The 25,189-nt window shown below is 38.1% G+C and overlaps 2 protein-coding genes and 1 long non-coding RNA gene across 6 annotated transcripts in view; 2 read left to right on the top strand and 1 right to left on the bottom strand.

Annotated features, from left to right (window-relative positions):
- The window catches only part of LOC137233769 (uncharacterized), a 72,887-nt gene extending 54,404 nt beyond the window's left edge, over positions 1-18,483 (bottom strand). Inside the window, exons 1-2 of the long non-coding RNA XR_010947556.1 lie at positions 18,348-18,483; positions 18,136-18,280 (exon numbers count right to left, since the gene is read on the bottom strand). This is a non-coding gene — a long non-coding RNA (uncharacterized lncRNA). The remainder of the gene's footprint in view (positions 1-18,135; positions 18,281-18,347) is intronic.
- LOC137233768 (CCAAT/enhancer-binding protein-like) overlaps positions 1-25,189 on the top strand; it is a 463,673-nt gene that overhangs the window by 29,278 nt on the left and 409,206 nt on the right. The window lies entirely within an intron of this gene.
- LOC137252934 (mucin-2-like) lies at positions 18,577-24,750 on the top strand. The gene is made up of 2 exons (XM_067789066.1): positions 18,577-18,594; positions 18,786-24,750. Exons 1-2 carry the CDS (start codon positions 18,577-18,579, stop codon positions 20,280-20,282), a joined length of 1,515 nt encoding a protein of 504 aa, XP_067645167.1. The 3' UTR covers positions 20,283-24,750.

Raw genomic sequence — 25,189 nt, 5'->3', positions numbered from 1 at the left:
AATGTTACACATTATCAACGTACCGACTAACATACGACTCAACTTTAAGAGCGACGTGGACAATTCCGTGCATATATACAAACACTTTCTTAGAGGAAGACAGTACCATACTCCACGTCACATAGGGCAGACGTGCTAAGAAACATATGTGCAAATGTAAAATGATAAAATTTTTTGTGATAATTTGTTAATTGTTTATTTATTATTATTTTTGTTTTTATTAGTTTTGTAACCCTGATGACTATTGCAGCAGAGCAATCGAAATATATTGGTTGAGAAAAAATCATCAACGGTGTTTTATTTTACAACACAGACCTGGAGCCACCTAAATAAGATAGTTAAATAACCTATGTAAACGTAAAATGCGATTCAAAACCTTACCAAAAGTTATGCAGTGAAAATAGCATACAAATAAAATAAGTGAGTACATTAAAAAAAGGAACTAAGTTGTTAAAATTCTAATTGATTGTGAACGAATTTTAATGTAATTGGTTACCATTAATCTTAAATAAATGACAACTAATCCCAAAAAAGTGCAATTAGTTAAGGACTCGAAAAACCTGTTACAAAAAAAAACAAAAAACAGCTTTAAAAAAAACCAATTCAAAAGGAGTTTCATTGAGTTTTAACTAGAAACTAAGTAAAGACTATTGGTTATTCAAACTAATTAGAAAAAGTGCTGCAGTGTGCAAAAACAAAAAAAAATTGATTTGCCGATTTGATCGATTTTTCATAGAAAACGTTTCGAACGTTAAATCTCTCTGTGAAGGCATTAGCTATATATAACTCATCATAGAAAGCAAAGACTTATTATGATTATCAAACACATGTAAAATTACAAAAAAAGGAATAAAAATTCAAAAAGGCTAAATTTGGTTGGGACCAAATATTTTCCAATCTGCATACCTTCTATTAAAAAAAAGTAGGTTTTGTTGTTTATATAGCATCTTTAAAAATGCTACAAAAAATTAAAGATTTTTTTATTATGGGGTCGCCATTAGCATTGTGAATTCATACAAGTGGCGAATGTTTGATAAAAGCGTTCACAATAATAATCAGCCTCGATCACCTGTTCATTCGCTGTTCGATTACTTAAATAATTTGCTGAATAGTGTTTTTTAAACATTTTTGTAGACGATTGGTATATTGCATTATTTACATATTTTAAAATGTTTGCTTAACTGGCTGCTCACATTTAATCTATTTACTAGATTTTAGAAATGAATAATAATATGTTGTCTGATTTTTGTATTCACATTTAAAAGAAAATCTGATTTGAAACACAAATGGGCAATTCATGGACCTTCAGTTTAATAACCGCGAGGAAAAAACAAACTTTTCTTCCATTCGCTGGCCATTTGCGACAGCGGTTCTCCCTGTCAGCTATTAATTGAAAGGTAAATATGGCAATGGAGGAATAGAAAGATTTTTCATTTGTATATACCGGGTATATTATACCCACAATACCAACAAATTTCACAAAATGTAGCAATTATATCGCTGAAAATTATCTTGAATATTTAGATTTTTGTTTTTACATTTTCTGCCATATGAAACTTAATTTTATTCATGCGTTATATGGAATAAAATAATTTAAAAAAAATTTTAAATTAAACGGTTTTATTGAAAACAATACTTACATTAAGTAGTAATAATACTAAAAGATAGAAAATAATTAGATAGGTCCTAGGTACTAGTCATCTCACTCCTCATCAATCAAGGGCGTTGATCAGACAATTAAATAAAAGCGTTGGATGCGTAAAATTTCTATTGATAGTCATAAGTAAGACCAACTGAACCTTAATCAGGTTATTCTTAGAAATTTCACGCGCCCAACGCTTTTATTTAATTGTCTGATCAACGCCCTTGATTGATGAGGAGTGAGATGACTAGTACCGAGGACCTATCTAATTATTTTGTATCTTTTAGTATTATTACTACTTATTGTAAGTATTGCTTTCAATAAAACCGTTTAACTTAAAATTTTTTTTATTTATTTTATTTTACTAAAGCGGTTTCTATTTCTGTATGTCAAATATGATTTCCAAATATGAGCGATATCGGACCACAAATATGATTTTTGTGAATATCTCGATCCTTGCGCCACCTAGCGGTTAGAAATTTTGTAAATTCTAAGCTATTTTTGAAGTACCCAATTTTTCATCACTTGTTTGAAAACAGTTATACATATATATGTACATTACACCCATAATGTAGTTTTCAAACAATATTATTATTTTAATCAATTGTACCAATAAGGTCATGCATGCCTTTAACAACTTTTTGTATTGTATGCGTTGTTGTTGCGCTATTGTATACCAGTCATTTGCTATAGAAACCTATTGCTATTACTTCACAACTCATTTGCCAATTAACAAAACTTCTTAGAAAAATATTCTTTCGACGCCAATTAACATTTTGTGTGCACACATACACACAAACTTTTCAAATAAAAGTGCAACACACTCAGTCCTTCTCTTCATTAGAAAAAAATGCTTTTTCTTTTTTTCCCTTATATGACTTGCTTTACTTAGATTTGGCTTTTTTTTATACACACACACACAAATACTTCGAGAAGTTTAATGACACACTAAAATGTCTGTAACAATCGAATTGAATTTCCAGTGAATCGAAATGGACAGAAATATATATGTATGTAACGACAAATATTCATCATAAGTATGTATATACACTGAGAAAAAGTAATTGATTTCAAATGCGCTGAATGCGTTATAATTTGAACTAAAAACGGAATTAAAGCTCTGAATTGAGTTTACGCTTTCGTTCATTTAAGTTACCTATTTTTCAAGAAAATGACTAAAATAAATAATAACCTTACTAAAACTATAAAAACAAATTAGTAACTGAGAAAAAAGGTCTTGTAATTTTTTTTATAACTTATTACCGTTAAAGAAATAAAATGCGTGAAGCTACTAAATAAAAATAATTACTTTAAATATTTGAAAATTAATTGAACTACGTACACACGCCATTTCATTAATAATAAAAATATTTTATGGCTGTATCTAAATATCCGTTTTTCTTAATTGCTTATGCCTTAGTAAATTTTAATAATCGTTTATGTTATTTTAATATTCATTTGAGGATTTAATGCCATCAAAAGAGATTTACATAATTTTTAGAGAAATAAAAATTTTTTATTTCTATCGAAAGGGTTATACGATCAAAAATAAATCATAATCAAAGAAAATATTTATTCATGCAACTGAAAGCAAAATTAAAAACTTTTACAGTCAGCGGTACTAGTATGCAGAGTATTATAATTTAGATGCATAAGGCCAGAGCTGCCCTATCCCTATACATTTATAGCACTTTTGTTTTTGTTTTGCCATGAATAATAGGTACAGATACAAATTCATATTTTGAATATAAAAGAAAAATTCATCACATATAAATTCGATTGATATGAATGTGCCTGAAAGTGAAGAAAAAGCACTTCCATATGAAGCCAAGGCACTTCGGTATGATCTTCAAATTTAAACTAACATATTGATAACAACAAATTTTTCAAAAATATTGTTTTTTAATTCAAAATATATTCATTAATACCTATATGACACTATTTTATTTTTATGATTTCTTTCTGTATTTTTCCTGTATTTGTTCTTCAATTTTTTGTCCCCCTCCCTCCTAATGCGACTTCAGTATTGTTGTAAGTGTGTAAACTGTATTCCAAAAAACTAACGAAATAAAGAAAAATACAACCTAGTTCATTAAACACAAACGAGCCAGTTTGTATTTCGTTAGGTTGTTTTTGGATATTCGGCTGTTTTTTTAATTTTTTCTGACAAATGAAATTTTTTTTATACTCAGTGTGCTTTGCACACAGAGTACATTAACTTTGATTGGATAACGGTCGGTTGTACAGGTATATAGGAATCGAGATAGATAAAGACTTCCAATTATCAAAATCATCAGTATCGAAAAACTTTGATTGAGCCATGTCCGTCCGTCCGTCCGTCCGTCCGTTAGCACGATAACTTGAGTAAATATTGAGATATATTCACCAAATAGATTGGTATTGAAAATGAGCGAAATCGGATTATAACCACGCCCACTTTTTATATATACAAAATTTTGGAAAACACAAAAAACCTGATAATTTAGTAAATAATACACCTAGAATGTTGAAATTTGACGTGTGGACTGATATTGAGACTCTTGATAAAAATTTGGAAAAAAAAATTAAAATGGGCGTGGCACCGCCCCTTTTATGACAAAGCAATTTTCTATGTTTCGGGAGCCATAACTCGAAGAAAAATTAACGGATCGTAATAAAATTTTCCCTATAGCAGGAAATATTTCCAGAAAAGATGGACGAGATCGGCTAAAGACCACGGCAACTTAGATATAAAACAAGTTTAAAAGGGTCGTAGACTAGAATAATAAGCTATGAATTAGCAAAAAATAGTTTTGAATCAATGATATTTCACTTATCAAGTTTTATTGTATGAGGAGGCGGTGCCACGTGTTATGTAGAAAAGTAATTTATCTGAAGTGATATGTACAATTGAAGCTCACGCTGAGTATATAATGCTCGGTTACACCCGAATTTAGACACCTTTACTTGTTGTACTTGTACGAGTTTAAGCGGAGATTTATTTGAAGCAATTTTTAATTTATAATTTATTTAATAATTTTAATAATTTTGTGCACAAATATACAAATAAAATAAAAATTTTTTATATTGCTTCTATTGTAAAAAAAAAACTTATGAAAAATTAAATTAAATGTAAACAACAAAATTAAAAGTAAACAATAAAATGTCAAAACCATTCATTTTGGGGGAATATTGGTCTCGCTTTATCTTGTGCAATATTGTTCCTGTAATTTGATGCTCCGAAAACAGTTCGTCAGTGTTTTAAGTTTGGAGTCCAAGACAAAATAAAGTAGTGTCATATTGGTATAAGGGGATAAAAATTCTTTAAACATTTAAAATATTTAAAATTTTTTTTTTTTTTTTTAATTTAAAAAAATTTCAGTGTACATAAATTTATACCTTTCATGAACATGAAATGGTATATTAACTTTGGTCCGATGTTTGGAACGTAGAGAAATATAGAAGATAGACTCACCATTAAGTATACCGAATTGATCAGGGCGAAGAACTGAGTTGATATAGCCATGTCTGTCCGTCTGTTCGTCCGTCTGTCTGTTTGAACGCAAACAAAAATTTTGAGATATCTCAATGAAATTAGCACAAGGATGTATTTTTGTATTATATTAGACATTTATCGGATCCGGTAGGATCGGACCACTATAACATATATCTCCCATATAACCGATCGTTCAGATAACAAGATTGGCCATTCTTGCCGCAAGTTAGAAAGTATAAACATGAAACTCAATGATATATATTCTAATATATCATAGAAGATATCCTGAAAAAATATCTTTGATCGGAGCTATATATAGTATATATCCCATACAACCGAACGTTCAGATAGAAAGGTTTTTAGCAATTTCTCCCTAAGTTTCCAATATAAAAACGTGAAACTTGGTGATATATTTTCTAATATATCATAGAAGATTCCCTGTAAAAATCATTTCTATCGGAGCTATATATAATATATATCCCATACAACCGATCGTTCAGAAAGGGGGTTTTTGCATTTTTTATTTCATATTTATCTTAAAAATCGTTTAGGTATCACTATATATTTCTTATCTTATACATCCGATTATTTGGAGATTACGAACGGGATAAGATTATTGTTCAGCCCCATTCATGAAAGGTATGAAGTCTTCGGCATAACCGAAGACAGTCCCGTCCTTACTTGTTTTGTATATGTATTGTGATTGCACTTGTAGCTGTGCCCGTATCGTGTTATACGTTCACGGATAAAAAACAAATTTTTAATAAAAAACTGGCAACCTTTTTATAAATATGATAATACATTATTAATCTAATAAGTATTTTCACCCTATATTTTACGTACTACCTCAATCCTAATCACTAAATCAGTGCTATTACACAATACGAGCCCTCAGACCTGGGTGTACATGTTTTAAAGGAGTCGAGATAAATATAAACGCTCATCTATCAAAATTATCAGCGTTGAAGAAAATGCATTGAGCCAGGTTTTAACTAAGTTTCTAACAGAGAATCAATTGAGTGTTTATTCCCTCGGCATTCTTTTAAAAATTGTGATTTTTTGGTTGTATATTATAAATCTCCATTCCTGAATGGCTCAAAATACCTTACCCCGAAGTTGAAGTGCGTGTACGTTATTGAATGGTGAAATGTGATTCTATATAGAATGTGAATGAAGAAAAGCATTCCCAAATAGTCTCGGTCGTTTTTTTCGTGACGTAAGGTGTTTCTAGCGTACATGACTCCCACATTATAACAGTTATTTTGAAATTTGTGTCAGTAAAGTTTAAACCTCAAAATCAGTGTAACAAAATAAGCACCATCCAATTTTTTATTGTTTCCATAATCGCTTTGTATATTAGTTATATTGCTGTCGAAGTATGAATATGCTAGCAAATCTGAGTCCCACCCGTATGGTAGTAGAGTTCACGGATTTTTGGAAAGCATTCTCTTCAAATCTCTCGTAATTTTTTTGCAAAGTTCTTAAATCCATATGCTTTAACTTATATTATTGCTGAAACAAGATTTTTGAGCATATTCCAAGCGTATGTAAAACAAAGTAGAGGGATAAACTGCCGCGTAGTTTTGAAACGACATGTTCCTAAGCGATTTGCTGGAACTATTCTTTTTTATTAGGGAAAGTGCATAAAAAGTTTCGAGACGATTGCACATCTTATTGAAATACTGACACAAGTAACGAAAAGGCCGTGCTTTTCACAATGCATATAATATAAGGGGCAAATTTTGCGCAACGAATCATTTTTTCGCGTGTGAACCAAAACTCATATGATGCAACAGTTGTGAAATTATTGATATTATATAGTGGTGAATGTGAAAATGGGTGACTTCGACGTAAAGTGTCACGGCGTCATACATAATCTGCCACAAGTGTGCTTAAGAAAACTGATTAAAAATCACAAAATAATGTTTGTGGCTGACACATAATCAATAGGCTTTTAACACGTCTATTACAACAATCATCAATGAAGTATAATTAGGGATAATTGGAAAGCGAAAACCCTCCAACATACTCACTAAACCTTTATCAGTTTTAGTTCAGAAAGTTGCACTTGAAGCTCAAGAAATTACAACTGAAATTCAGAAAATTTCAGCTGAAGTACAGAATTTTCAATTGAACTACAATTATAGTTTTCTGAACTTCAATTGTAACATTTTGAATAATTCTTAACTAAAATGTCAATTTCCTGAATTTCAATTGTAACTTTCTGAGCTTAAAGTGAAAATTCTGAACTTCAGTTGTAACTTTCTGAACTTTAGAATTAAAACTGAAAAAGGTGTAATATTTGTTGTTACTGATCAATCAGTTTTCATATTGAGCCCTCTCTTCTGAGTATCATTGATTTTAAGTCCATGTGTGAGGTAGAGAAAAATCTTTCTTAAAATTGTGAATCTTTTGAGAGGGCTTGAACCATCTAGAAATGAGATTGAACAAAATTTGTATTGGATTCTAGTTGACGTTCTGGAACCACAATCAGAGGAAACTCCCAGGAATTATGATATACTACACCTGTCTTAATCGATAGACTAAGTATCATTTTTATTACGTTTGCTACATCCCATTCATAAAAAGTGCCGTAACGTGCAGAGCCCTTGTCAACTTGTAAAAATAAAGATTAATTGTCTGTTTTTTTTTGCATTATCGTAAAGATTTTTTCACAGCCAACTCACGACCGCCAACGTATCTTTTAACTTAATAAAAAAGTTTAAAGAGCACCCAATCAAATGAAATTTAGATTGCAACTATTGAATTCATTTTACTGCATGTGACTGACACAAGTGTTGTTATCACTTAGGACTGCAGTTTTGGTAGCGTTTTTTTTTTTTTTTTTGAACATTTTAGTGTTTTTTTTTCCTCCATTTTTTTTTAATTTCGTATGTGGGCGCTCGCGTATGCAGTTCAACCACCCGCATGTAAACAAAATCTATTTTCTTCTTTTGGGTCACACATTCACCAACCTGCAACCAACTCCTGTCAAGCGCTGTATACAATAACAATAACAACAAATATATCTCATCGCGAAACATTTGTAACTATAAAGTTTTGGTGTTTGGCTTACTTATATCTATTTTATAATCAACTAAATTGTTATCATTCATTTGTTTGCTTATTGTCTCTTTACGCTGTCTGTCCATTTGCTTAGACGCTGCTAAAGCTAGTTGACTGTCAAATCCGACCGTGACTTAATGAACTATTAACAATGTCGGCTATTTGTTTAAACAATAATTTATTTTGATTTTTTTTCACTTTTTTGTTATTATCTTTTTATGAATTTGTAGACAGTTTTGTTGTCTAAAGTGGAAGTTGCATGCCACTTAAAGATCATCGGATTATTCATTACTATTAGCATTTTGTTGTTGTTGTTGCGCTGACTGGTGCCGCTCTAGGTGTTTAACATTCGGTATTGCCACTTAAGGTGACTCAGATTGCCGCTGTGGGCAGCAAAGATGGTGGTGGTCGTAAGACTGTAGGGTTACATATTTACAGCGCTGTGCAATAAAATAGAAACATAAAATTTGTGTAATTGTTTTAAAGATCAATTAGTGTTAGGTTCGGCTAGGTTAGGTGGTAGCTGCCCTGATAAGGATAGCTCACTTGGACAACACGAAGGTCCGTTTGATACCACATACACCAAAAATAATGGTGACTTAGATCTAGCTACGTAGAGAATCGTTAGGTAACAACGATAAAGCTCTGAATGATACCGATCTCAGCTTTGAATAAATCCTCGGTAGACCCAAGTGAGTGGCGACCGAAATACTTTCGCCTATTTCTGGCAAAAGCTGGGCAATCAAGCATAAAGTGATTTGGTGATTCCACCTCATCATCCTCCATACAGCTGCAGGAGGTTGGAGTTTCCAGTATATCGAGACTTACCGCATAGATACCCATGGGACAGTGCCCTGTCAAAACCCTAATGACCATTGATAGGTAAGCCTTAGTGAACCAAATTATTTCAGCAGACCTACTGCCATCCACTTTCGGCCAGAAACATCTTGCTACCCTGCAAGTCGTGGAGTCCGCCCAACGTTTGCTGAGCTGACTCGAGGCCCAGCTATGGAGGAGCAATCCACAGGTGGCCAGCGGAATCCCGAAATCCCTACAACCATTTTCATCCGGTTCAGTTGTACCGATGCGGGCTAAGAGATCCGCTTGACAGTTACCTGGGATATCACTATGGCCCGGGACCCAGATAATCTTAATTGTAAAATAATTCGATGCAATCGTAAGCCAGGTCAGGCACTCCCAGATCACCCCCGATCGCACTGTAGTTGAGCTCAAGGCCTTGATAGTCGCTTGGCTATCAGAGTAGATGTTAAATTTCCTAACCGTAGTATCACTGGATAGCATTTCATCCACCGCATCCTTAATCGCAGCAACTTCCGCTTGGATTACACTGCAGTGATCAGCCAACTTAAACTTGCGGCTTATATTTAGCTCTTGATAAAAGACCCCCCAACAACCTTTCCGTCCAACTTCGGCCCATCCGTGAACAAGTTAACCGGTCGCATGCTCCAGATAATTCCTCTTCCCCACTCCTCTCTCGGTGGAATGACTGGGGTGAAGTTTGTATAGGGAGCAGTTATCGGCATTCAATAGTCCGTTCTGTACGGGATAAAGTCGAAACTGGTAAGAAGGCTAGGGTGTCCAAAGTCAGATTAATTAGGGAATTCTTATAAAAAACTTAGAAAACCTTGCTTATAATTTTAACCATTATGAGTGCGGTAAAATTTTGTTTGGCAAGAAAATGAAAATTCTTCATATAAGCTACGTTTTGGCATTTTTTCTTTTAAGAAATTTAATAACATCGATCAAATACAAGTTTATAAATCAGAAACTGATATATAAAAAATTTTTAAATGCACAAATTCCGATCAACAAAATATTCGATTAAAATACATGAATTGGTAAATGTTTAAAGTAAAAACTATGAAATGAAAAACCATTTAAATAATCAATAGAAATTAAAAGAAGACTTTCAACCAAGGCTTGGGGAGTTTGTTTTTTCGATTGTATGTAGAGTGAAAGTGATAATTATCCACACTAAAAAAATTAACCATAATATAGTCAAAAAAAAAAAACTAAAAATTCTTCAATTTTATAAAAAAAAAAAAAAAAAAATCGATAAACCAGATAATCGATAACTGGCCGAGAAAGAAAATGTATACAAATAAAATAATTTTTACAAATTAAAAAAAATAAAATAAATATCCAATGGAATTGTCCCTAAAAGAACTGAAAGAAATCTTAAAAGTACGCCAATTCTATCAATTTGATAGTTGATAAAATTATAGTTGATAAAATTATAACAAATAAAATAATCGGTAAAAAGTAGTTGATGAAATAATCCAATAACCGATAAAATAAAAAAAATATATTCAGTATATTCAAGTTCAACATATTTAAAATATATTCCATATATGAGTTTTTCGATTGCATGGCTATAGAAAGTGATATATAACCAATTAACCCCACTCGCACAAATCTTAAAAAACCCCTAAATAAACGATTAAATTGTTTAAATAATATATACAAAGTTGCAAAAAAAATCACAATTCGATTGATAAAATAATCGATAAAAATTTAAACAAACAGATATTATATCTATAAAAGTTACCAGAGTATTTTTTAATAGTTAGTGGATAGAAATATAGACTGTAGTTCAAGAGTTCGATTAAGTTTCGAAGAGTCGAAATACAAAGATGAGTGCCATAGGCAGGGCTGAAATTGTTAAAGCTTTTCTGTTTTTCTAACAATAGTATTAAATATTAAATAACAAAATTGTTAACAAATATAGATGTTTAGGCAGGATGCCTAACTTTTCCGCATCTGATTGCGACCCCCCCAATGCAACTCTGCAAATCGATACTCGATACTCGAATTAATTTATAACCACCCACACCATCGCCCTCATGCATGTGCATGCATGTACAGGCACGTGTATGTGTGCTTTTTGTCAGCACTCATGCATATGCATGTCGGGGTTGATGTGTGGGTGCCTTTCCCCTCCAAAACGGAGGATTTTGCGGGTCAACGGTTGTAGCTTGCTATACAACCGGCCTCTTTGATTTCAACAGCCAACGCGTACACATCTGCCGCCAGCGATCTCTGCCGTTCTTCTGCGTTTATTCAGGTAATATTGTAACTATTGCTAGTTTTACATTTACCCAATAAATCACATATATTATAACGAGAAATCTCGTCTATTTTGCTTATTTTCATTTCCAACCCGCTTACTCCCGCTGAGATCGACCCGGTGCGCCCACCTCTCCAGGATTAGACGCACACCGGCCGAACATTTGGTCCTTCTCCCCGAGAAAGGAATTAAAGCGCATATACAGTCCACATTACAAATAATCATAGCTGACCGTACCACAAAATCACAAATAAAGTCATCCGAAAAAGAAGTTTGCCCACCAACGAAAAGTTTATGATATCATACCAGCGTCAAAAAACACCGAGTTATCTTCTCACATCATCGCACATATCACTACATAACACCAAAACGTGAAAAGAAAAAACACTGAGCCAGCTGAAGCCACTACAATACCATAAGCTACTTGCCACATCACCAGTATACAAGTCACCAAAAAATACCTGAGTAAGTGCAATATTTCTTGCCACATTTTTTTTGGTTAAAACAACAAATAAAAAGTGCGAAAAATCAATTTAAAGTGCGTAGTGATTTCTAATTAACCGCGAAAAGTGTAAAAAATTTAGTGCCGAAAAGGAAAATAAGTGCAAACGCGTTGCATAAACGTCGTTTAACATTCCTTGTGACTATCTGGTCTGTCCCCCCACCAGCGGTAAGGCTCTCCGGACACAGCACAAGGAAGAGGTGCACATAACCTCACATTCACATTAAAATCTCACGCCATACGGCTGTGGCAATTTTCATTTTCTTTTCAAGCACTTTAATTTTCACTAATTCAATCGACACAGTTTTTACAACAGTTTTCACTGAGTTTTTACACTTTTCGTCGAGTTGTTATATCAGCGCGCGCACTTATTTATAACAAATTTGAACGTTGAAGTGGCGAGTGGCCCCCTTTAAGTCCACAAAAGACGTTGTTGTTACTCTCCCCTTCTCCCTGGTTTTCGGCACAAATAAGCTGCAAAGTCAGTGAAAAAATAAACAAATTGAAAGCGTTAGATAAAGAGTTTTTTCTATATTTTAATCGTTGTTGGTTGGGTGATTCGCACAGGTTTTTTCAGTTTTACAACCCCTTTTTAATTTGATCACAAATTTTCAACCATGAACATGGACTCCTACATTAGATTGGCCGATCGAATAATCGAATTCGAGGCCGATTTTAATGATATCAATGCGGCTCTGCACACTATACACACTCTTGCAATACAGCAAAAAGAGTTGCAAGCTAAGTGGGAAAAAGCAGAGAACGCCCTAGAGAGTTGCTTGGCTCTGACACGCTCGACGCAAAGAAAATTGCAGCGGTCAAGATCAAGCATAAAGCGGCATATGCCGTATTCCTGAGATGCATGTCAAACATGGCTGAACTTCAAGCCAAATTGAAGGAGGAAAAAGATAGGGCAGTCAAACCTGAGGGAGAACGCGGGCGCGAACACAGTATCCGCCTGCCAGCTTGCGATACTGAGGTATTCAAGGGCGACTACCTATCTTGGCCAACGTTTCGTGACCTGTTCACGGCCATCTATAAAAATAACAGTCGCTTAAGCCCGGTAGAAAAGTTATTCCACCTTAACCAAAAAACCCAAGGTGAGGCAAAGGACATTGTCAAGAAATGTCCTTTGACAAATGAAGGCTTCGAAACAGCCTGGAAAAACCTATGTGAGAGATACGAGAATAAACTGATTCTCGTGAACTCACAACTACAAATTTTGTTTAATTTAAAAAAGATAGATAGCGAGTGCGGCAGCTCTATCAAAACCTTACAGCGCGACATAAATAATTGCTTGGCATCTCTAAAAACACATCAGATCGATGTTTCAAATTGGGATGCGATTATTACCTATTTATGTTCGACAAAATTACCTGAAAATACGTTGGCGCTATGGGAGCAGAGCATTAACCACAAGACGGACATATCCAAGTGGGAGGATATGGACAAATTCTTGTCAAATCGTTTCCAGACACTTGAAACCGTGTCTGGTTTTACAGGGAATGCCACTTCTAAAGTGCAAAAATCAAACACGTCGCGCCAGTCGACGGAAAACCCTACAAAAAGACTGGTGCTTTTCAAACCAAAGTAACCAAGCAAACAACAAAATCAATATGTAAAATGTGCAAATCTACGGAGCACAGATTACGCAACTGTTCACGTTTTTGCGATTTAAATCCGGTAGAAAGGATTAAATTCGTCAAATCCACAAATGGCTGCCTGAATTGTTTATCCCCAGGACACACAGTGACGAGGTGCACCAGTTCATACAACTGTTCCAAATGCCACTCTCGTCACCACACGCTCCTGCATGCGGACACACTTCAGCAACCGGCGGTACGAAATCCCTTCAAAGATGCGGATAATGCCCCATCAACTTCGGCACAGGCAAGGAAAAGACAGGAATCGGGACAACCACCTTCCTCTGCGAATCAGAATGTCAAATCCTGCCATGCCAATTCCAGCACAGGCGTGCTATTAGGAACTGCTCGCGTACACATTCACCATAATGGTACCGACTTCTCCGCGCGGGCATTAATTGATTCTGGGTCTGAATGTTCCTTTATAACTGAAAGACTGAAACGCAGAATCAATTTGCCAGCGAGGAAAATGCATGCCCATGTTTCAGGCATCACAAATGCGGTGTCAGCTCAGGTGAAAGAAGCATCCAACATCGAACTACGTTCACCAGTGGATCCCTGCTTCAGCCTGACTACACCAGTACTAGTTCTAGCGAAACTCACTGGGAATCTGCCATCCTGTCATATCAATGCAATGACTATGCAGGCATTCCCAGACTTGGTCTTGGCAGACAAGAGGTTCTACGTCAACGAAGACGTAGACCTCATACTTGGTGGAGATATATATCCCCAAATTATAATGAGCGGTATAAAGAAGAATGTGCTAAACACACTCTTAGCCCAAGAGACAGTGTTCGGTTGGATACTAACCGGTCGTATCGAATCACCGAATCCAACGAAGAGCATTATGTCTTTTTACAACGAGGTTGCGTTAGACAACCAACTCAAAGCGTTCTGGGAGGTAGAAAATGTATCAAAAAATAAAATATTAAATGAAGAAGAAAGGTACTGCGAACAACTATTTAAAGAAACAACGCAGCGTAGTGAGGAGGGAAGGTACACCGTGTCACTACCATTCCGGCAGGATTACCCTAACAATATTAACTTAGGACCATCCCTGAAGCGTGCATGCTCTCAATTCTTCCGGAATGAGGGGCGGCTAATAAAAAACCCAGACTTAGGTAAAGAGTATGTTCGAGTGTTGTCAGAATATGAAACGCTCGGACATATGAGAAAAATTGAAAAGAATATTCCATCCGACGATTCGGATAATTATTTCCTGCCCCACCACGCCGTTATTAAAGCGGAAAGTACCACTACAAAGGTACGCGTAGTATTCAATGCCTCGAGCCCTACGGCCAACGGGAAGAGCCTAAATGATATTCTACTCCCAGGCCCAGTTCTACAAGCCGATCTACCCATCCTCATATTACGGTGGAGGCTATACCGTTTCGTCTTCAATAGCGACATCGAAAAGATGTATCGACAAATTTGGGTGAACGAAAATCACACCAAATTTCAACGTATTGTGCATCGCACTTCCCCGAATGACCCTATTAGTCTTTACGAATTAAAGACGGTTACCTTCGGAGTGAATTGCGCTCCATATCTCGCGATAAGAACGCTCCTACAACTGGCTGACGACGTCGCAAATTCACACCCTACAGCGGCTAGCATACTAAGAGAGAGTATGTACGTAGATGATGTTTTATCTGGAGGACACACAATAGCGTCAACCATCAAAGCAAGAAACGAGATTCACGAAGCCTTACACTCAGCTGGCTTTCCATTACGCAAGTGGACTTCAAACTGTAAGGAAATTCTAAAGGACATCCCCAAAACGGACTTGCTCAGCGAGGATTTCTTAGCGTTCGAAGAAGCTAGTTCCGTAAAAGCCCTGGGAATACGATGGAACGCTCACTCAGACGTATTTTATTTCAAGGCAGGAACCCTGGAAAATGGTGCAAACATCACCAAACGAGCAGTCCTATCCGCTATAGCCAAACTTTTCGACCCTTTAGGCTGGCTTGCGCCTATGGTCATTGTGGCAAAAATACTCATGCAGAGTATTTGGTTGGAACGCACCGCTTGGGACGAACCAGTAACTACCAGTACGCTGCAACGATGGAAAACCTTCACCGACCAATACCATGAAATCGATAAAATCCGGATACCTAGATGGGTCAACTTTTCTCCAGGAACCGACATCGAGATCCATGGATTTTGTGACGCATCCGAGAAGGCTTATGCAGCAGTCATTTACATGCGTGTCAAAACGGATGATAATGTCTGCACAAACCTACTTCTAGCCAAAACCCGAGTAGCCCCAGTGAAAACTCTTTCTCTTCCACGATTGGAGCTTTGCGGAGCCGTGCTGTTAGCGGAACTCACCGAATCAATTTTCAGGAATCTCAAGTTGGGACCAGTGAAAGTGCACCTGTGGACGGATTCAACGATCGTCCTCGCATGGATAAGGAAACCGCCCTGTTCCTGGTCAACCTTCGTCGCACATCGGATCACCAAGATCATCGACATGGTCGGACATAGGGACTGGTTGCACGTGAACTCAGAGTCCAACCCAGCAGATTTAGGTAGCAGAGGAGTACCTGCGTCTGAATTGGTCAACAATTCGTTGTGGTGGCAGGGACCTTCTTGGCTGCAAGAAGACACTTCCCAATGGCCAGCACAAGAAAGTGACTACATCACCTTCGTAGAGGAAAAGAGGGCAAAGACCTGCGCAACAACAACCGTCAATCCTACCGATATTCTTCAACGTTTTTCCGACCTACCTAGGGCTCTACGGGTCTTATCATACGTTATGAGGTTCTACCGAAGAACCCACCCCGAAACAAAAAATTCATTCCAGATCATGTCGCACTTAATCTCCCCTGATGAAATTAAGGCCACTACACGACTTTTAATTAAGATCTATCAGAAACAACATTATAGTTCCGAATATAATTATCTAAAGGCCGGAAAACCAATAGGAGGGAAAAGTGCAATACTTTCACTTAATCCCTACTTAGACCAAGATGGCATCATTCGGGTAGGAGGGCGACTCGGGGCGTCAAAGGACTTAGCCTTTAATGAACGCCACCCAATCCTCCTCCCATACAACTGCAGGTTATCCCGTCTTACAGTCCTAATGTTTCATCAACAAAGTCTGCATGGGGAAAATCAACTCATGTTGCGTCTGATACGCACCCAATACTGGATACCTAACATCAAAACCATGATTAGGGCAACCATTCATAATTGCAAAACCTGCACTATTCACCGAAAACAGGCGCAGTCCCAACTCATGGGTACCCTTCCCTGCGAACGGACTACTTTTACCCGCGCGTTCACCAATACCGGGGTAGACTTTGCGGGGCCTTTCGACATCAAAAGCTACCGCGGTAGGGGATGTCGACTGTCAAAAGGCTACGTATGCCTTTTTGTCTGTTTCTCCACTAAGGCCATCCACTTAGAAGCCACTAGTGACCTTAGTACTCCATGCTTTCTCGCAGCCTTTGCGCGTTTTATCGCGAGAAGAGGATGTCCGAAAAACATCTACTCCGACAATGGTACAAACTTTGTCGGAGCGTCAAGATCTTTACGATCCGAGTTTAAAGCCTTCCTGGCAGAAAGCCGAGACAAAACAGTCTCAAAGTACAATCATCAAGCATTAAGCTGGCATTTTATTCCCGCCGCTGCTCCACATATGGGCGGCTTGTGGGAGGCGGGAGTGAAGAGCTTCAAAAGCCACTTCAAAAAGATCGCGTCTCCCCATAAGTACACCATGGAGGAGTTCCAAACCCTTTTGTGCAGGATTGAGGCGTGCCTCAACTCGCGCCCACTTAGTCCAGGGTCGAATGACCCAACGGATCTGGAACCACTAACCCCAGGACATTTCCTAACGGGCAGCCACCTACTGGCTCCGCCAGAACCGGAGGCTAGTGAAAGCTCTGCCTCGATGATAAATCGGTGGCAGAAACTCAAAGCCCTCCATCATACTTTCTGCAAGCGATGGAAGGCGGAATATCTATCCGAACTTCAAAAACGAGTGAAGTGGAAGCATCCCAAAGAAAACATACAAGTGGGAGATCTCGCCGTCCTCAAAGAGGACAACTTATCTCCCAACGAATGGAGGTTAGGACGAGTCGTCAATGTACACCCCGGCGAAGATAACCGAGTACGTGTAGTCGACCTCATGACCGAGAAGGGTCAAGTCAGACGACCTTTGGTCAAACTGATCCTTCTCCCTACGGAGATCGATTGTGAGAGGACCACGGGCTCCTCTTAACAATCCCTCCTTTCCTCCCCATCCCTCTTTTCAAAATCTACCCTAACCTAACGCAGATCCTCTATCTGCCACAGAACCTAGATGGACTCAGCCCATTCTACCCTTAAGCTTCCAAAGCAAACCCAAATTCACTCGTTCTCCCATAACGAGGACACCAGAAACCATCCCATTCACTCGTTATCCCATAACGAGGACATCATAAAAGCCTAACGCAGAAGGGCGAACCGATCTGCCACAGAACCTAAAGGCGTTCAGCCTATTATCTTTCTTAATGCCCAGCTCTCGTTCACCCCGAACGAGGCCAACAACCCGCTTAACCCAGCTCTCGTTCACCCCGAACGAGGCCAACAACCCGTATAACCCTGCTCTCGTTCCCCCGAACGAGGCCAACACAATCCTGACGCAGATCCCCAATCTGCCACACAATACAAATAAAAACCACCCGCTCCCCGAAGGTCGCTGGTTTTACTACATATGCATTAAATTTGACTTACGATTCACGACCCGAGTCTTCGTTCGTATGGGCATTTGGATTGAAATTGTTTACTTGGAGCTCTTGCGAATCTTCATCAGTATTATGACTTGGAGTATTACGAGTGTAAACTCATCATCATCTTTCGGGTCTGGTGCATAAGAGTCCTAAACTCATTTGAATATTAATAAACATTTGGCATACCAATCGAATATTTTATTCGGAGATACATACCTCCTCATCTTCAACTTTTGGCATATCTGGCGAGCAATAGAGCGTTTGTGCTGGCTGAGTTTGTACACTTTTCATTAGTTGGTTTTCTTGATGTTGGAAATGTTTAGCATTTCGTATAATTTGTTGCATATCGGCAAAAGTTAGATGAAAGGGCAAAGGTGGTACTGGTACATCCGTATTATTTGAAATAGCTTGTCTCATTTCCGGTAATGTCATATTGTAAGAAAATATGGGTGCAGGGTTTGAGGTGGATGGTGCATCAGGGTTGTTGGCATTAACTGCATTGCCGCTCATATTATGAGTGCATAACATAGACCCGCCAGCGGCGGCAGCACTATTCGCACCCATAGCAGCAAAAGCTGCGGCTGCATTTTGTCTTTGAAGAGCTGCCTGCAAATTCTTTCTTGTCAAGAATAGGTTTGCGTTCATGTTGTACAGAACCACTTCGCATTCCGCTGGCTAAACATTTTTGTAGACGACAAAATTGACAGCAATTTCGATGATGTTTTGGTAACTTCACAATTCATAGAACCACGACATCGATATCCCAATTGTTTGCGGTGGGACGGCATCAAAAAAAAATCAACAACTCTCACAAAACAGAGAAAGCCGTCAACAAGCAGTTCAGATGACTTTTTTAATGACGACTCAAACGATGAATCATACAAAGAGGATCTAGAAGATGAGCTAGACAAGATGTATCGTGCAATTGCTAAAGATAGCGATTCTAATTTTTCGGATGAATCTAAAATTGTCACCACACGCCCCATAAAGCGAGTTAAACAACAACCACAGCAACGCAAAACTCCTATTGGGCCACCGAATGCCTCTACAACGCCACGTCCAACTGCCTCTACCACGCCACGTCCAACTATCACAACAACGCCACGACCAACGTCTACAGTCGCCCAAAAAAGTCAGCCTTCACAATTGCTACTTCTCAGAAAATCCTTTGCTGCTAATGTAAATCGTTCGATTGAGCCTATGGCAGGTGTTAAGCGTGCTCGTAATGATTTAGATAGCAGCGATAGTGACGCAGATGTATCGGGCATCGCGCGGAAACGCTTCTTATTAGCAAAGTCATCATCAAATGTGGCAAGCGGTAGAGATAATGAACAACAGCAACAACGTAATAAAACTTCAAATTCCAGCGAGATTACTATGCTTATGAGAAAGACGAATCAACAACAACGGCAAACTCTAAATGGTAGAAAAATAATTAGGTTAAAAACGGATGGTCTTGCATTATTGGAGGAACCAAAACGAAATACAACAACAAGAATTATAGAAAAGCGTACATTAATGGATGGTAACAGTGTTACATTGAGGATGACGCAGCAACCTAGATTTCTACAAACTGTGCGTAGTAATAATAGTAATATTAAAACTACAGCAAAATCTTCCACACAAACATCAACTTCAACATCACGCACTCTTATAACAATGCCAAAGAAAACGCAACATGCGCGCCGTCTGTCTTTACCAAAACGTCGAAGTGCGTCATCTGCTATTACGAAGCCGATACCAAAGTCTACAGTCAAGCGTAAATCAACAAATGAGAGTATTGAGGAAAATAAAGCAATAGAAGCAGAACCCCTCTCAACAACTATAGAGGATTTTGAGACTACGCCCACTTTCACAATAGTCAATATAAACGATATAATTAATAAAAAAGGAGATGTACTAATTTCGGAAAGTGACAAAACACAGAAATTAGATGACAACGATATGTCAGATGATCACGCTTTGGTAGAAAACAGAAAACCTGATGACTATTCTCCTGTTAAGCCGGAACGTCGCAAATTTGTGCCGCCCATTAAAAAAGCAAGTGGCGATGTTCGCCTGCCTAGAAGTCCTATGACCACGTCAACAAAAAGCCACCAACTCCGAAAATTCTCAATCACATACTTTAAGTTTAAAAAAAAAATAATTTAAATCTGATACTTATCGGTAGTACTGGAAGATTGCCTTAGCCTGGTCTGCCGGTCCGAAAATGCTTTATATTAGCAAGCGATTGAAGAGAAATTATTACAAGAATAATCTATCTAAGAATTTGGTTCAAAAACGACTTAATATACAGCCGGGAGCACGAAAATACAACAAACAAATTTAATATTTGAGGAGGTTTTTCTGTTACTTATTTTCGTTAATTTAAGTAACAAATTTAAGAAAACTGTCCAAGCCGATTTCGGAACGTTTTTGAAAATTGTGAATAATTAATGCGCGACTTCGAAATTGTAAAACTTTTGAAATTTTGAAATGCTTGTGGAATTTTCGAATATTTTTGAAAACTTTTCTGAAATTGGTATGCATAGTTTTCGTTATAGAACTAAATTGAAATTCTTCTAAAATAAACGAAATGAAATAAAGGGCGAAATAATATCATAAAATATGATTTTAATTTGTGCTACAATTGTCGTGAACACAACTGTATATTCAACACATCAGATAAGATATGGCGGCAATCGAGATAGGATAATCTTCTCCAGTCAGCCGTCGATATTGTGAGAGAAGTACCATTAATGATTTCCATTTTATTTATATTAGATTGTATAAGCGCTGATTAGTTGAAGCATTGCGTTATTAGCTCTAAAAGGATATACATCTGCGCGTATGAAAATAGCAACAAAAAGGATTTTCGAATTTTAATGGTTATTTTCTCCCTGTTATTTTCGTTATTTTAAAAGAAGTTAATAAGTTACATAGCAGTAGATGTGTATCCTTTTTTCAAAAATTTTCCAAATTCGTAAACAAAACAAAATCATCGCCAACTAATCCCAATTCATCCCCTAATAGTAATAAAGTGAACTCAAGTATTTCGTCTGATAAGCCCGCACCACGTATACTTAATTCCGTAGTAGTAGCGAAAAAAAAAAAAACTCAACCTGTCAAACCGATGATAGCAAATTTTGATGATTCAGATAATGAAGATTCATATCAATTTTCATTAGATGGAGATGAGGATATGGGTGGGTTAGATGAAGATGAGGACGATACAAACGATCCAACTAATTTTGTATAGGTATCAGCAACTGTAAAGCTTTTTCAATAACACGTCGATCTAATAAAGTTTGTATTTGCGCAACTGCTGTGGCAGGACTATGCATGGGATCCATATTGAGATTTAGATTTTGCGTATTATTGTTATTTGCACTGTTGGTGAGATTTTGTAAGCATTGTGGGCTGCTATTATCCAAAGAATCATCATCATCATCAATCTCCACCGCCAGTCACCTAAAAGGAAAATAGAAAGACAAAAAAATTAATTAATAAAGAGAAAATACATTAATATATACGTCAAGGGGCATCGCAAAGGTATGGCAACTGACAGCGCGGCCGACGCCGCAGTTGGAGCACCCCCTTTGCAATGCCGGTAACCTGAAAAACACTAAAAACGGAACGATACCGGCATACTTACCCATCCACTGGTCTGGATCTCCACCACCCGTCACCTGAAAAATAAAAGAAAATGCATTAAAATCTGAAATAACATAAAAAATATTTATTTCAGTAAAATTATTGCAAAATATTTTACCACTTACCTTTTTTGTCCAGCAACGCGTAAAATTCCACATGAATTGAAGCAAAACCGGTAAAATAAATCTTTCGATTCATTTTTGTTTTTGCTTCATTCTCTATAATGGAATGTTCAACCAACGTATGTATGTATGTATGATACATACAAGAAAACGAGAAACGACAGAGTTGCCATGTTACCCAACTCGACCACCCAATGGTGCGTTTCTTGTTTGCGTCTGTCTAAGAGTAGAGAAGACAACACAAGGTTAAATCACAAGAACCCCCCCCCCCCAACCTAACTAATCAGGCCGAAAGCATATGAATGATAATATAAATCCATTTATTATTTTTTTTCAACAAATATTAAATTAAATTACTTCACAGCCGTAACTGAGTGGCACAGAAACCCACTTCAGTGGCGAAGACGGCGATGCACGGAGAGCGCTGCGGACGACGCATACCGCTTGGGGCAACTCCAACACCGATACGGGTAAAACTGCATATGCCCATTAAGATGGGCAATCAAGCCTCCAAACGACCGAAGATGCCGTTGGCACACACGACATCGATACCCCCCCTGAGGCGTTGGACCCTGTGCTGGCTGCGGCTCCCACAACACGTTCTCGTGCGCCTTATGGAACCTGGCGTACCAGGCGGTGGTGCTCCCGCGTAACTTAACCACCAGAGGCGTCTGCAGGGCCCGGAGCACACAGGGCCTAACTTGTCGCAACACCTCCTCCACCGCCTGCTGCACCAACTCGTCCGGCGCGTGGCAAATGTAGGAGCCCCTCCGCCGCTCCGGGTATTGTACATCCGCCACCACCTGGATTGGCTCCTCTCCCCCAGTCTCCAAACACACGAGAAGCATTTGCATCGGTTCCATCTAAAAAAAAAAAAAACCCATTAGAAAAAACTATTAAAAATCAGTGAGGAACCCGACATACTTACATTTAAACAGCTAGAAAATCCAAATAACAATGTGGTGAGGGTAATGTATCCACCACAATCCTGCATTCATGTATCCTGGAAAATTCCTGTTACGGGAAAACAACTGGATGGCAACCCGCAATAACCACGGCAGCTTCATTAGTGCTGTCAGACTAAGGGCGGATACCGAACATTAAATGGACAAAATAAGTACCGAAAACCACACAAAACATCACAATCGGGACTGACGCGTCTTTTGTATTTTTGCCAATACGGGCATCTACTGCAGTACCAAGCAGTCATCCATAACAAATGAATTCAAAAAAAAGGAGGAAAACAAAACAAAAACAAACCTCTCCTTGCACAAAAAATTTAACATTTTTTTTACAAAGACATTTTTTTTGTTGTCGTTTTTTTTTACCCTTTCCGTTTTTTTTTTGGGTACTGTTTTCTGGCTGGGGGGCAGGACTTGTTGTTTTTCAACAACAAATATCACAAAAGGTCATTATAAGAGCTCGGTGCAAAAACCATCCGAGTCCCGAAAGTAAAGAATCCCGACACGACAAAGTCCCGAAATTGGGAAAGTCAACCTTTTCTACCGGCCTAGTGTGCTACTACCCCAGTGACCTAGTTTTTGTTTCAAGGGCAAGCAAATACATATATGTATACATATATATACTCGCACACCACAAATTCACCATACCAGCTGTCAGCTAACCAAGAAATACACGACAGAGTTGCATGGTACATTTCGCATAATGGTACGTGCAGATAGAACGCGTCATGAAGAACGCATCGCCAATCTGCATGTAAGCACCGGCAGTAGGTACATTTTCCAATTTAATTACGATCTTCGCTCTTCGTCATGAGCTGTCGCACAAAATTAAATCAATACCGTCGTCAACCTCTCCGGTTCGTTTTAAACTCGGTTTAGTCATATAGTTTAAAGTACGGTTGTTAATAAAACACCACGCGTATCACGAAACCAAGTAATTTTTCGCGGGTGGCTTGGAATCACGTCCGCTCCAACCTCCCACACACCGCAATCTTGCTGGTTTTGTTGAAATACATAAGCTGCTCGAAATCACAGCACTAACTACTTTGCAAAAACGCTCTCGTCACTCCACGTCAGTTGACTAGTCATTTTACGGTGATAGGTTATATTCGTAGTCACATTTGCATGGGCGTGGGTAGGTTTTGTAGGGTAATAATCTAATACACAACTGACGAAATACATGCGCTGCAGCGAAAACGCGCATCACCCAACCAACCTCACGGCCACTCGCCCTGGCACATCCATAAAATGCCACAGTCGCCCTGAGAGCGAGACGACCACGTTATACGCTGGAACGGAGACCTCGGCCTCTTCGTCCAGCCCAGAAAAACCTCAAAACCCTTCAGTCTGGAACGGAGACCTCTGCCTCTTCGTCCAACCAACAAAAAAACCGCAAATCTGGAATGGAGACCTCGGCCTCTCCATCCGGACCGAAAAAAAAACCAAAGAATAAAAAACAATGGTGCCACTCTGGAACGGAGACCTCGACCTCTTCGTCGAGCCTTACTGGCCATCGACAATTCACATATTACATTCTGAATTTCTATATTTAAGAATTATGTATAATTCAATGGCAAGAAATATTCACTTCACTGTTCATAACCGCTAATTCTTTCATCTTAGCTCAGGTGGCATGCTAAGCAAGTCGAAAGGGATTCCCGGCCATGTTGCGTCGCAGACGAACTCTTCACTTAGATTAAGTTTAGTGTGTAAGTCTTATAATAATTTTTCTCGTTTCAGCGGAGGTCATTGGCGAAAAACGATGTTGCGTATCGCAAGGGGGGCCGGCATGTTTAGGCAGGATGCCTAACTTTTCCGCATCTGATTGCGACCCCCCCAATGCAACTCTGCAAATCGATACTCGATACTCGAATTAATTTATAACCACCCACACCATCGCCCTCATGCATGTGCATGCATGTACAGGCACGTGTATGTGTGCTTTTTGTCAGCACTCATGCATATGCATGTCGGGGTTGATGTGTGGGTGCCTTTCCCCTCCAAAACGGAGGATTTTGCGGGTCAACGGTTGTAGCTTGCTATACAACCGGCCTCTTTGATTTCAACAGCCAACGCGTACACATCTGCCGCCTGCGATCTCTGCCGTTTTTCTGCGTTTATTCAGGTAATATTGTAACTATTGCTAGTTTTACATTTACCCAATAAATCACATATATTATAACGAGAAATCTCGTCTATTTTGCTTATTTTCATTTCCAACCCGCTTACTCCCGCTGAGATCGACCCGGTGCGCCCACCTCTCCAGGATTAGACGCACACCGGCCGAACAATAGAAATAAATAAAAATGTTTTGAGCCAGCAAAACCTCGTTTAATTTAAA

This window comes from Eurosta solidaginis, chromosome 5, assembly GCF_040869045.1.
Source record: "Eurosta solidaginis isolate ZX-2024a chromosome 5, ASM4086904v1, whole genome shotgun sequence".
NCBI classification, from domain to species: Eukaryota; Metazoa; Arthropoda; class Insecta; order Diptera; family Tephritidae; genus Eurosta; species Eurosta solidaginis.
This window is presented reverse-complemented; position numbering and strand designations above follow the sequence as displayed.